Here is a 13,705-nt window from a genome sequence, read left to right as displayed (position 1 = left end):
TTTTGAAGATGAATACTAATTCAAGTGCTTTCTTTTTTCAGATGGTATCTTGAGAAATTTGAAGACTACCCAAAGTCCAGGAAGATTGTGATTCCATTTGTGTTCTGAGGTGTGCGTCATGGAGTTGGCTGACTTTGAATGATGGTGGCTGCTCTTCTGAAAATATTCAGTTCACAAACAACTCCCAACAAGTTAGCCTAAAGGTTTTCTTTGAACATTTTCAGTGCCACTTATGTTCGTTTCCTAACATATAAAATACAACTGATGGATAAGGTGATAGTGACAGAAGAATCAGCCATCCTGTTCCTATCTGGAGCACAGTGTAATAAATGCCTTAGTAAGATCATATCTTCATCATTGGAACTACAGTGGTGCCTGTACTGCTTCTTATCCTGCCTCTACCTGTTGCTGTTTCTGCCTCAGCCAGGCACAACACCTCCAAGATTTCATATATTGCACCATAGCAGTGGGTGCTTGTGTACTATCTACCCCCACACAAACACTGGATTGACTTGCCTTACCCCCCATGGATAATCTAGTGCTAGTAGTGTCACTACATGTAGTCTTTGTACTCAGTATTATACCCAGCCACTGAGCAAGGAGTAGTGGTGAGAGGTACCTCAGCCCCCACACATCTGTGCAGGCACAAACAATAGAACACTGTTAACACGACATGCACTACTTATGACAGTAGCAGTAACTTTGGCAAATAATGGGTTAAGATTTACGTCTTCCTCCAGATTGATAACTCTCTCAAGTACTTTTCAGGGGCTGTCTTCTCACCCACTTCCATGACATGTTCTGCTTTCCTTATTTTTTCCATTGTACTCTTTGTTCCACTTTTTATTTTTCATACAAGAATGTTAGTGTTACTGGTAAACGATTTGCCTTAATTGCTTACTAGTCCCCTAATGACTTCTGCAGTTTACATTTCGTATCTATTTCTGGTTTAGGAGGTTTAGGGTCTTTGACACTTTTAGCAGTTTTAGGTAGCACTGTTTTCTGGCTTGCCTAAAATAACAAACTTCACGAGAACTATAGAGAATTTTTCAAAAATGTTTTTACTTCTTTGTGATAAGTGCATGGATGACATCTGTTTTCCAAAGAGAAAACAGATTTTTGAATACTTGTTTTTACCTTAATAATGTCAAGTCTGTTCTCCTTTCCTAGATTTGCTAAATGACTTCGGTAAGCTCACAGTAAACTCACGAGAGTTCTAGTACCTTAACTGAAAGAGTGGGGCTGTTGAATCTTAAACAGAGACTTAATTGCTGGGTTTTAAACAGAGACTAAAAGTAAATGGAGTTTTAAATAGTGATTTAAAAATCTCTTCTCTTCCCAGTTGCTCAGCTTTCAGTCTCCTTTCTCTTGTGATATCTACTCTAAAAGACTATGGTAACTGGAGAAGTAGGAATAAGTCCTGAATCTTTAATGTAAAAAACAAGCAGAAAGTGTTTTAACAATTTTGTTTTCCTTTATTTAAATCCTAAGGAAAGACACAAGCCCAGTTTCTCTTTTTTGGGTGAGGTCAAGGGAGGAGGGTTGTTTTTGTTTCCTTGGGAGGTTACCTTTTAAATAGTCTCAGTATGCCTGGACACTTTTTAGATCTCAAGTGCTGCTTTGAAGACAAACAAAGCTTAGGTGTATTGCCTTCTTTAAAGCCTTATCTTAATTCCAACATCATTTGAGGCTACCTACCTCCCAGTTCAGACCAACAAGGCAGACTTTGCCTACTCACACTGAAATTAACCTCCTCACCATCTCCTTCCCTCTAAAGCAGCTTTGCTGTACTGTTCGTCATTTTTGGATTTTGGCAGGTGGTTAACAAAAACTTATTAAAATTCTGTTTCCTTCCCAGTAGGTGCTGTGTTTGACAGATTCAACCAGAGAGGGGAGAAGCATATTGAAGGAACAAAACAGTTTTTTAAAAAGTTTGGTTCCTTTGTCTGGGGATCGTTTTCTAAGATTTAATGCCTCATATGACTTCTGTGTATTTAACTGGGAGTGCAAAGTGATCAGAAAGTATGATACCACTGGTTCTTCTTACAGTGTGTGCAGATGTGTATTCCACACTGGTGTGTTGGTGTCTTGCCCACTGCAAGCTGGAGACTTTTTTGCCACACCTGTACCTTCTCATGGCCCTTCCTGAGGCTACATATTGCAGCCTACATATTACAAGTTGCAGTGGGGGAGGTTTAGATTGGATATTAGGAAAAACTTTTTCACTAAGAGGGTGGTGAAACACTGGAATGCGTTACCTAGGGAGGTGGTAGAATCTCCTTCCTTAGAGGTTTTTAAGGTCAGGCTTGACAAAGCCCTGGCTGGGATGATTTAACTGGGAATTGGTCCTGCTTCGAGCAGGGGGTTGGACTAGATGACCTTCTGGGGTCCCTTCCAACCCTGATATTCTATGATACATAAGGGTGCCAGCACCCTGACTCCACTCAGTTCCTTCTTACCACCTGCAACTTGAGTTGGAGCTCCCTCTGTTGGATTCGCCTCACAATTTCCCTGCTGCATCACAGTTTGTGACTCAGCACAGTTCTTTTCTCAGCCATTTAAAGAAATCATAATCTAACACATACCTAGCTAGATTACTTACTAAAGTTCTAAGACTCCATTCCTGCTCTATCCCCAGCAAAAGCAGCATACAAAACAGACACAGACCCTTTGTTTCTCTCCTTCCTCCCAGCTTTTGAAAGTATCTTATCTCCTCATTGGTCATTTTGGTCAGGTGCCAGCGAGGTTACCTTTAGCTTCTTAACCCTTTACAGGTGAGAGGATTTTTCCTCCTGCCAGGAGGGATTTTAAAGGGGCTTACCCTTCCCTTTATATTTATGACAACACCCAGCAAAATTAATTATACAGCAGACAGAAAATCACAGAACCAAACAGAGACCATGTAAATAAACAATGGCAAAGTGGGAACTATAATGACAAAACAATACAGAAGTGAGGATTTCACAACTACATCTATAAAGACATAAGGGTTTTCCAGCTGTGTCTATTGATAAGTGAGTTCTTACCGAACAGAAAACTATCAAACTAAACTTCCTTTTACATCCTCTAGGCTCTTCCCTTTCTTGGGAGGTGATAGATCAGATCACCTTTCTAACAGCCCCAGATTGCCTTATTTCAGCATGAATAGTTTGGAATGTGAGGATGTGACCGGTCGCTTCCCAGCTTATGGCTCCCTCTGCTGCTTAGCCAAAGGCCTTAGCCTAAGAACAGGGCCTCAGACAGTCACAGTAAGAGAAGACCCTTACACTAGCAGACAGTGATTTTGATTTTCTTTTATACTTCTATAACTAGCTAAGTGATAAGAATACACCTAAATTCTTAGAGTATAGGCCTTTACAGACAGGCCGCAGTATCTATATCCTAACAAGCTCCAGCAGCCCAGTCATCACCATCCTTGAACTATTCAGTGGTCCTGACTTCAGCTTCTTCAGTTTCAGTTCATGTCCTACTAGGAATTGCTCAGGAGAATGGTTGCAACTCTGAGTATTCAAGCTGAGCTGGTACAAATTGGTGGCCAGACTTCAGCCCCAGAAGGGTTGCCTTCCCTCTTAATGATGCCCTATTACAGCTGGCCAAATCTATGTGGCACTGTAAAGGTTCAGCCTCACCCCTCCAGCGCCTCCTGCTGGTAGTCGTCAGGAATTAGCTCGTCCAGCCACTGGAGCGCCCTCTGCAGGCTGGTGATCCGCCTTACCGCTGGCCCCCTGTGACCCTCCCAGGACCCGGTGCCCCTTTCTCTGGAGTGCTGCCCCCCCCCCCCAGCAGTACCCCCACACACTCAGGTTCTGGGTCTTCCCACCCAGGGGAACCCACACGCTCTAACCCCACCTCTCCTCAGTCTGGGCTACTGCCAGTCCACACTTAGCCCCTTGTATTGGGAACAGACTGCAGTGTCTACATCACTCATCACAGGCAAGGGGGTTTTGGACCTGCCGCCTCCACCTACCCATGCGCTGCCCCTCTACAACCCTGCACCTATTCAGCCTGCAGCCTGAGGCTTTCCAGGCTGGAGCTCCCAGCTCCTCTGGCCAGTGTTCCCTCTAATTTTTGACAGGCTGCGTGCTCAAAAAATTCTTCTGTGCAAATTATTGTGCACACAGTGTTTCGCCGTATGCACGGGGTTTAGGATTTGCGTGTGCACACACAGCTTAGAGGGAACAGTGCCTCTGGCCCTTCCCCAGTCCTGCTCCAATCTAGGTGTCCTGCTTGGCACCTTGCAGCCAGGCCCTTCTCCCTCTACAGGCAGAGGGAGAGTGAGTAGGCTTCTGGCTCACGGCCTCTTATAGGAGCCAGCTGGGCCTGATTGAGCTGGCCACAGCTGCAGCTGCTCCTTTAATCAGTCTGGGCTTTTCCCACAGCCCCAGCCCTCTCCCAGGGCTGGCCTCAGCCCTTTCAGGGCCGTAGCAAGTAACCACCCCACTACAGGCACACACTGGCATCGCTAGCCCTAACAGCCAAGCAAATGGAAAAAAGGTATACTGTCCCCAGGGTTTGAGTTTTTCTATTTGAACCAAACTCCTTAGTTGTCTTGGCAGTTAATGAGACCTCTAGAGCAATAGCCTCTGCAATCATCATGAGGAGTGTACCATGGTTATTTAATTCTAGAATAGCATCAGATATCCAATAATCTGTAGATGATCTATCTTTTAATGACAGGTTTCAGAGTAACAGCCGTGTTAGTCTGTATTTGCAAAAAGAAAAGGAGTACTTGTGGCACCTTAGAGACTAACCAATTTATTTGAGCATGAGCTTTCGTAAGCTACAGCTCACTTCATCGGATGCATACCGTGGAAACTGCAGAAGACATTATATACACACAGAGACCATGAAACAATACCTCCTCCCACCCCACTGTCCTGCTGGTAATAGCTTATCTAAAGTGATCATCAAGTTGGGCCATTTCCAGCACAAATCCAGGTTTTCTCACCCTCTGCCCCCCCCCCCACACACACACACAAACTCGCTCTCCTGCTGGTAATAGCCCATCCAAAGAGACCACTCTCTTCACAATGTGTATGATAATCAAGGTGGGCCATTTCCTGCACAAATCCAGGTTCTCTCACTCCCTCACCCCCCTCCAAAAACCACACACACAAACTCACTCTCCTGCTGGTAATAGCTTATCCAAAGTGACCACTCTCCCTACAATGTGCATGATAATCAAGGTGGGCCATTTCCAGCACAAATCCAGGTTTTTTCACCCCCCCTCCACCCCCATACACACACAAACTCACTCTCCTGCTGGTAATAGCTTATCTAAAGTGGACAGCTTATTTTTAATGGACAGTTTTTATTTTCAAACTAGAGAGATGAGGTGTTTCACTCTTTTAAAGATTCACAAACAGCTCTCTGAGAATTTATCCTCCAACCTCTAAGAAGGATCAGTATAAGCCCCCACAGCAATATTCTGATCACCGTCACAGACAACCTTTCTGTCCTCCCAGACACAATATGTTTCATCTAAGAGAGACAGAAGCCCCAGAAAAGGTCATCTAATTCTAGCGCTACAACAATTGAACCTGCTATAGGGAAAACCTTCTTTACTTGTTTTTCATAGCTGTTCCACTCACTGATTAAATCAAAGGAGAAACGAATGGAAAAATCCCATAAATCTGACAGCGTAATGAGGCCCACCTTTCACATATGGGATCTTCAGTCAACCTGTTTGCTACAAAAGAAAACAGGAGTGTCATCAGTTTTGTTCTCAGGCCTTCCATAGTCCAGGCTTCCTCACTGATGCCTTCACATAGAAGAGGACTGGGGATTTAGTGTACACCTTTCCCTGATCCCTCTCATTCTGCAGATCATCCACAAATTGAAGGAAGACTACACCAAATTAATCCTGATGGCCCTGGTCTGGCCAAGGGAGTATTGGTTTTTGAATTCCTCTCTCTCTTAGTTCAACCTCTTCTTTCTCTCTCTCTCTCCGCCTAGACCTTCTATCACAGGAACGCAATCGAATGCTACATCCAGACCCATCAGTCTCCACCTCTCAAAATGGTTGTTGAGTGTCTAGATAAAGAGTGGGAATATTCCCTGGTGGTTCAAGAGATTCTGTCCAACAGTAGGAACCAATCAATTATGTCTGCTTACTGGCCAACTGGAAAAGGTTCTCTGTTTGGTCCATTGCCTGGGGGATACAACCTGTTTAAGCAAGAATCCAGGACATTTTAGACTACCTCTTACATTTCAAGTCGTCAGGCCTTTCAGTGAGTTTTCTAAAGATTCACTTGGCAGCAATCACTCCCTTCTATGGGGGAATGGATAGTAGATTGGTATCTTCCAACCCCCTGGTTGCTAGCAAGGCTGTCAATTAATTGCAGTTAACACAAGTGATTAATGCAAAACAAATTAACTAGATTAAAATAATAGTTTAGTTTTAATTGCACGGTTAATAATGGAATGCCAATTTAAATGTATTTGGATGTTTTTCTAGATTTTCAAATATATTTATTTAAATTACAGCACAGAATACTAAGTGTGCAGTGATAACTATTATTTTTATTACAAATATTTGCACTCTGAAGAAGATAAACTAAATTAATTTTTTTAAGTTCACCTCATACAAGTACTGTAGTGAAATCTCTTTATTGTGAAAGGGCAATGTATGTAAAAAATTTCGTAACTGCATTGAAAAACAAAATAATGTAAAACTTTAAAGCGTACAAGTCCACTCAGTCCTATTTCTTGTTCAGCCAATTGCTAAGACAAACAACCATTCCCAGAGAATAGTTATCAGTGGTTCACAGTCAAGCTGGATGGGCATATCAAGTGGGGACTCACAGGGATCAGTTCTGGGTCTAGTTCTATTCAATATCCATTATTTAGATAATGGCATAGAGAGTACACCTATAAAGTTTGTTGACGATACCAAGCTGGGAGGGGTTGCAAGTGCTTTGGAGTATAGGATTAAAATTCAAAATAATCTGGAAAAACTGAAGAAATAGGATGCAGTAAATAGGAAGAAATTCAATAAGGACAAATGCAAAGTACTCCACTTAGGAAGGAACAATCAGTTGTACACATACAAAATGGGAAATGTCTGCCTAGGAAGGAGTACTGCAGAAAGGGATTTGGGGATCATAGTGGATCACAAGTTAAATATGAGTCAACAGTGTAACACTGTTGCAAACAAAGCAAATATAATTCTAGGATGTATTAGTAGGAGTGTTGTAAGCAAGACACGAGAAGTAATTCTGCTCTGCTCCACACTGATTAGGCCTCAGCTGGAGTATTTTGTCCAATTCTGGGTGCCACATTTTAGGAAAGCTGTGGACAAATTGGAGAAAGTCCAGAGAAGAGCAACAAAAATGATTACAGGTCTAGAAAACATGACCTATGAGGGAAAATGGAAAAAGATGGGTTTATTTAGTCTGGAGAAAGAAGACTGAGGGGAGATGGTAACAGTTTTAAAGTATATAAAAGATTGTTATAAGGAGGAGGGAGAAAAATTGTTCTCAGTCACGTCCAAGGATAGTACAAGAAGCAATGGGCTTAAATTGCAGCAAGGACAGTTTAGGTTGGACATTAGGAAAAACTTGGAAACTGTCAGCATGGTCAAGCACTGGAATAAATTGCCTAGGGAGCTTATGGAATCTCCATCATGGAGATGTTTTAAGAGTAGGTTAAACAAACACCTGTCAGGGATGGTTTAGATAATACTTAGTCCAGCCTTGAGTGCAGGGGACTGGACTATATGACCTCCTGAGGTCCCTATAATTCCATGGCAGTGTTGTAGCTACTATTCCCCACGACCCAGCGTGAGTTTACAGCACTGGAGGCAAACCAGCCATCGGTCACCCGGCACCGGAGTACGGCACCGCTAACCTCACCAGCACTGAGTGCGAGACACCGATCCCAGTCCTGAGACTTCTGGTACCATTCGCGTTCCCGGTCAGCCAGGCACTGCTCCCCGGCTCCCTGGCACCCTGCCACTGCTCAAGGTTCGGCACCGCCCTGATCCTCTCTGTTGGCATCCTCTGGCTCCAAGGCTGACTCCAGTCACTCTAGCTATAGCAGACATAGAACAATAGCCAGCAGAGAATCCCAGCCAGTATGGCAGCCACAGTGGCCTCCTCCGGGTCAGTGGCCCTTCTGGACCCCATGGGCCTACCACCAGCAACAGGGCATCTCCTCCAGAGCCTCTAGGTCCGGACAATCTATGCGACTCCATTCCAGGTCACCACACAGGCACTCATCAAGGGCAAGGGAGGTCACTCTCTCTAGGCCACCACTGGACCCACAAGAGCAACCGGCGCCCCCAGGCCCAATACCCGAGGTGGTGCTAAGCTCTGCGACACCTCGAGAGGTGTCAGCCCCTCAAGGCCCTGAAATGACCCAGGCATATGAGGACACACACAGGAGGGTCTAGATGAGGGCAACCTGCAGCACCTCACTTCCTCCTCCCGAGATGAGGCAGTGGCAGGTACATCAGTCTCAGGACTGCCACCGATGGACCACAGGCCTCACCAGGAGCTGCTCCGTAGGATCACCCTCAATATAGGCCTCCAGGTGGAAGAAACAGTTGAGCAGGAGGATCCAATGGAGGATATCCTGACGCCCGAGGGTCCCTCCAGAGTCACGCTCCCTCTCATAAAGACCATACAAACGAATTACAAAACAATATGGCAGACCCCAGCCTCCATCACGCCGATGGCCAGGGCCGTAGAATGGAAATACTTCGCTCCCTCCAAGGGCTATGAGTTCCTGTTCTGCCATCCAACTCCCTGTTCCCTAGTCATTTCAGCGGTCAACAAAAAGGAACAGAGCCAACAAGCCTCGGCCCCAAAGGCCAAGGAAGCCAAGCGTTTGGACCTCTTCGGTAGGAAGGTCTACTCCTCCAGAGGCCTCCAGTTATGCATAGCCAAGCAGCAGGCAATCCTTAATAGACATAATTTCAACTCTTGGATGGCAGTGTCCAAGTTTAAGGATCGCCTGCCCCAGGACTCACTCTGAGTTTGCGACTTTAATCGAAGAAGGGAAGACAGTGGCTAAGATTTCATTACAAGCCTCCCCTCGATTCAGCAGACTCTGCAGTCAGAACCATTTCAGAACCATATCTTCTGAAAGTCATTTCTCTATCCATATATGTGTATCATTAATGCCTATGAAGTTAGGAGAATTATGTTGTACGATGGTCACTAAAACATGCTGTAAGTTGGGGAATCAGCCAGATATTAGCTCCCCAGAAGCGGCAGCAAGGAAAGTAACCAAGCCCAGGTGGGGTGTCAAACAACCCATCAACAACCATTGCATTGTAGCTCCCTTGCTGGACAATGATTCACCTGCGTGAGGCCACACCAGGGGAATTGCTCAACCTTGCTTGGAGAGACTCAGCAATGACCCAAGACATGCCTGGCCTTGTGCTCCCCAAGCACATGGACTGAGGGTATAAAACAGACAGAGTGGACACATTCAACATTCCTGTAGTGGGAAGAACACCTCAACAGCCCAACACTGTGGCATTTAATTTCAGAAAGGGGAACTATGCAAACAAGAGGAGGTTAGTTAAACAGAAAATAAAAGGTACAGTGACTAGAGTGAAATCACTGCAAGCTGCACGGACACTTTTCAAAGACACCATAATAGAGGCCCAACTTAAATGTATACCCCAAATTCAGTAACTACAGTAAAAGAACTAACAAAGAGCCACTGTGACTTAACAACCATGTAAAAGAAGCAGTGAGAGATAAAAAGGCATCTTCTAAAAAGTGCAAGTCGGATCCTAGTGAGGTAAATACAAAGGAGCATAAACACTGCCAAATTAAGTGTAAAAATGTAATAAGAAAAGCCAAAAAGGAGTTTGAAGAACAGCAAGCCAAAAACTCAAAAGGTAATAACAAAACGTTTAAGTACATCAGAAGCAGGAAGCCTGCTAAACAACCAGTGGGGCCAGTGGGGACGATCGAGATACAAAAGGAGCACTTAAAAACGATAAAATCATTGCGGAGAAACTAAATGAATTCTTTGCTTCAGTCTTCACGGCTGAAGATGTTAGGGAGATTCCCAAACCTGAGCCGTCTTTTGTAGGTGACAAATCTGAGGAATTGTCACAGATTGAAGTGTCACTAGAGGAGGTTTTGGAATTAATTGATAAACTTAACAGTAACAAGTCACCAGGACCAGATGGCATTCACCCAAGAGTTCTGAAAACTCAAATGTGAAACTGAGGCACTATTAACTATGTTTTGTAACCTGTCCTTTAAATCAGCTTCTGTACGCAATGACTGGAGGATAGCTAATGTAACGCCAATATTTAAAAAGGGCTCTAGAGGTGATCCCGGCAATTTCAGACCTGTAAGTCTAACATCAGTACCAGGCAAATTAGTTGAAACAATAGTAAAGAATAAAATTGTCAGAAGAACATAAATTGTTGGGCAAAAGTCAACATGGTTTCTGTAAAGGGAGATCATGTTTTACTAATCTATTAGAGTTCTTTGAAGGGATCAACAAACATGTGGACAAGGGGGATCCAGTAGACATAGTGTACTTAGATTTCCAGAAAGCCTTTCACAAGGTCCCTCACCAAAGGCTCTTACGTAAATTAAGTTGTCATGGGATTAGAGGGAAGATCCTTTCATGGATTGAGAACTGGTTAAAAGACAGGGAACAAAGGGTAGGAATAAATGGTAAATTTTCAGAATGGAGAGGGGTAACTAGTGGTGTTCCCTAGGGTCAGTCCTAGGACCAATCCTATTCAACTTATTCATAAATGATCTGGAGAAAGGGGTAAACAGTGAGATGGCAACATTTGCAGATGATACTAAACTGCTCAAGATAGTTAAGACCAAAGCAGACTGTGAAGAACTTCAAAAAGATCTCACAAAATTAAGTGATTGGGCAACAAAATGGCAAATGACATTTAATGTGGATAAATGTAAAGTAATGCACATTGGAAAAAATAACTGCAACTATACATACAATATGATGGGGGCTAATTTAGCTACAACTAATCAGGAAAGAGATCTTGTAGTCATGTGGATAGTTCTCTGAAGATGTCCATGCAGCGTGCAGCGGCAGTCAAAAAAGCAAACAGGATGTTAGGAATCATTAAAAAAGGGATAGAAAATAAGATGGAGAATATCTTATTGCCCTTATATAAATTCATGGTATGCCCACATCTTGAATACTGCATACAGATGTGGTCTCCTCATCTCAGAAAAGATATACTGGGATTAGAAAAGGTTCGGAGAAGGGCAACTAAAATGATTAGGGGTTTGGAACAGATCCCATATGAAGAGAAATTAAAGAGGCTAGGACTTTTCAGCTTGTAAAAGAGGAGACTAAGGGGGATATGATAGAGGTATATAAAATCATGAGTGGGTATGGAGAAAATGAATAAGGAAAAGTTATTTACTTGTTCCCATAATATAAGAACTAGGGGCCACCAAACGAAATTAATGGGCAGCAGGTTTAAAACAAAAGAAAGTTCTTCACACAGTGCACAGTCAACCTGTGGAACTCCTTGCCTGAGAAGGTTGTGAAGGCTAAGACTTATAACAAGAGTTTAAAAGAGAACTGGATAAATTCATGGAGGTTAAGTGCATTAATGGCTATTAGCCAGGATGGGTAAGGAATGGTATCCTTAGCCTCTGTTTGCCGGAGGGTGGAGATGGATGGCAGGAGACAGATCACTAGATCATTACCCGTTAGGTTCAATCCCGCTGGGCCACCTGTCATTGCCCACTGTCGGTAGACAGGATACTCAGCTGGATGGACCTTTGGTGACCTCTGCTGCTGCCATGTCCTTTGCCCCCTCAGATTCTGGGGGAACCCTCCCAGGTGGCGGGAAGGGCCAGGGCAAGGAGAAAGGGAAAGACCATGCTAAAAAGACCAGGACCTCCATGGCAGGGACTGCCCCCACTGCCATGGCCCTGCCACTGGCCGCGGTGTCCCTCCCCGCTGCTCCCTCCACCAGCTCTGCGGGTACCCCCCCCCCCCGATCCCCAGGGGAGACAGCCAGGTGGCAGCAGCCCCCCCGCCTGCTGCTATGTCATCTCCTCTGACCACTCCTCTGCTACCATCTATAGCAGCCGGTGCCCCTTCCCCACCTGGACCAGGAAGCACGGCGGGTGTTGGCGAGGGTGGTGGGGCCCACGGCCATCATGGCGGCCTCCAAAATGTACAGAAAAGTTGTCTTCTTCCTAGCATCGGAGGCCGCCTCCCAGGAGGCAGTGGAGAAGAGCCTGGCGGTGGGGGGGCATGTTCGTCCCCCTGGAGCCGCTAGAGGACCTGGGCGTCCGAATAGTCCTGACCTCTGTCCCTCCCTTCCTTCCCAGTGCTGCCCTGTTACCCGCCCTCTTTACCCTGGGAAAACCCATCTCCATTATCTGCCCTCTCCCACTGGGCTGCAAAGACCCTGCCCTCTGTCACATCCTCTCATTCCGCCGGCAGGTGCAGCTTCAACTGCTGCCGGCAGCACGTGTGACGGAGAGGTGCTGGAGGGGTCCTTCCTGGTCCTCTACCAGGGGACCTGCTACCGGGTGCATTATTCAATGGGGGAGGCACGGTGCTACCTCTGCTGGGCGATGGGTCACGTCCAAAGGGACTGCCCCTTGGCCCAGCACGGAGGAGCGTCTGGGATCCCCGAGCCTCGGCAGGGTGCTAACTGCGTCATCGCCAGTGCCCCTGGCTGCCCGGCGCTGCCCCTCCTCCTTCCCAGCCCACCACTGCACCCACTCGAGCCCAAGGGGCACCTCCTCCAGTATGCCCAGATGAGCGGGAGAGCCCCGCCCCTGCTGTCTGCCATCTGGTGGGGCCTGTGGAGGAGGGTGCAACAGGAATACCACCGGGCATAGGAGAGGGCCCGCCCCAGGGGGAATCTTCCCTCCCTCGTGCTGCCCCACCGTCACCTCCCCAAGTCCCCAAGCCATCGCCCCTGCCCCCAACCCGACCCTTGCTAGCTAGCCTCCAGATGATGCCATGGAGGGCTGGGCCCTAGTACAGGGGAAGCCAGGCAAGCAGAAGGCTACCTTCTGCTTATTACCCTTAAGATGGTGTGAAAGGCAACCATTGAAATAAAGGTTTCTCCCTCTACTTCTAAAGCTGAGCTTCTAGTTCAACACAGTTTAAGGTAATACAACCGCCTCCATCCTGTTCTGTGCAGCATAGTTTAAGAGAGACTTAGTTTGGTGCATAGACATTGTGCTAGCCCCTTGCAGGTAAATTTCACCCTTTGTGAAACTGGAGCCAGTTTTCTTTACATCATGGTAATTCTTGGTTTACATATACCAGCAGGCACCTTATGTGCCTGTGCTGCTCTGGAAGCTTATGCATTCTTTCTCTTCTAAAGCCTAGAGAAAAAGAAAAGTGCTGTGGAAACTAAATGTTACGGGATGTGAATGTCAAGACAATGTAGTATTTGTTATACTGTATCAAAATGAGATTAATAAAGACATTAATAGAAATCTGTATGTTATGTCTAGTGCTTTTCTATTGTAAATCCTCACTGTAGAAAACCTCCCAGATCTTCCTTAATTAAGTTGGAGGGCTTACCTGGTCACTTCGTTCTTTATTCCTTTGTACCTTATCCCGTTTAGAAATAGACCTATTCCCCCAAGGCCCAGAGCAGGGGTGGCCAACCTGAACCTGAAAAGGAGCCAGAATTTACCAATGTACATTGCCAAAGAGCCACAGTAATACGTCAGCAGCCCCCCCATCAGCTTCCCTCCCCCTGCTCCCAGTG

The 13,705-nt window shown here is 45.6% G+C and overlaps 1 protein-coding gene across 4 annotated transcripts in view; it reads left to right on the top strand.

Annotated features, from left to right (window-relative positions):
- Positions 1-6,441, top strand: part of SRD5A1 (steroid 5 alpha-reductase 1) — a 65,800-nt gene extending 59,359 nt beyond the window's left edge. For 2 of the 4 annotated variants that reach the window (XM_073332408.1, XM_073332406.1), the window contains 2 exons: positions 42-109; positions 5,956-6,441. In XM_073332408.1, the coding sequence (XP_073188509.1) occupies positions 42-91 (50 nt within the window). In that variant the 3' untranslated portion in view covers positions 92-109; positions 5,956-6,441. Of the gene's footprint in view, positions 1-41; positions 2,257-5,955 lie in introns of those variants that run through there. The other 2 variants (XM_073332409.1, XM_073332407.1) reach the window with 1 other exon arrangement.
- The last annotated feature ends 7,264 nt before the right edge of the window (positions 6,442-13,705 follow it).

Source organism: Lepidochelys kempii, chromosome 2 (assembly GCF_965140265.1).
Source record: "Lepidochelys kempii isolate rLepKem1 chromosome 2, rLepKem1.hap2, whole genome shotgun sequence".
Taxonomy (NCBI): Eukaryota; Metazoa; Chordata; order Testudines; family Cheloniidae; genus Lepidochelys; species Lepidochelys kempii.
This window is presented reverse-complemented; position numbering and strand designations above follow the sequence as displayed.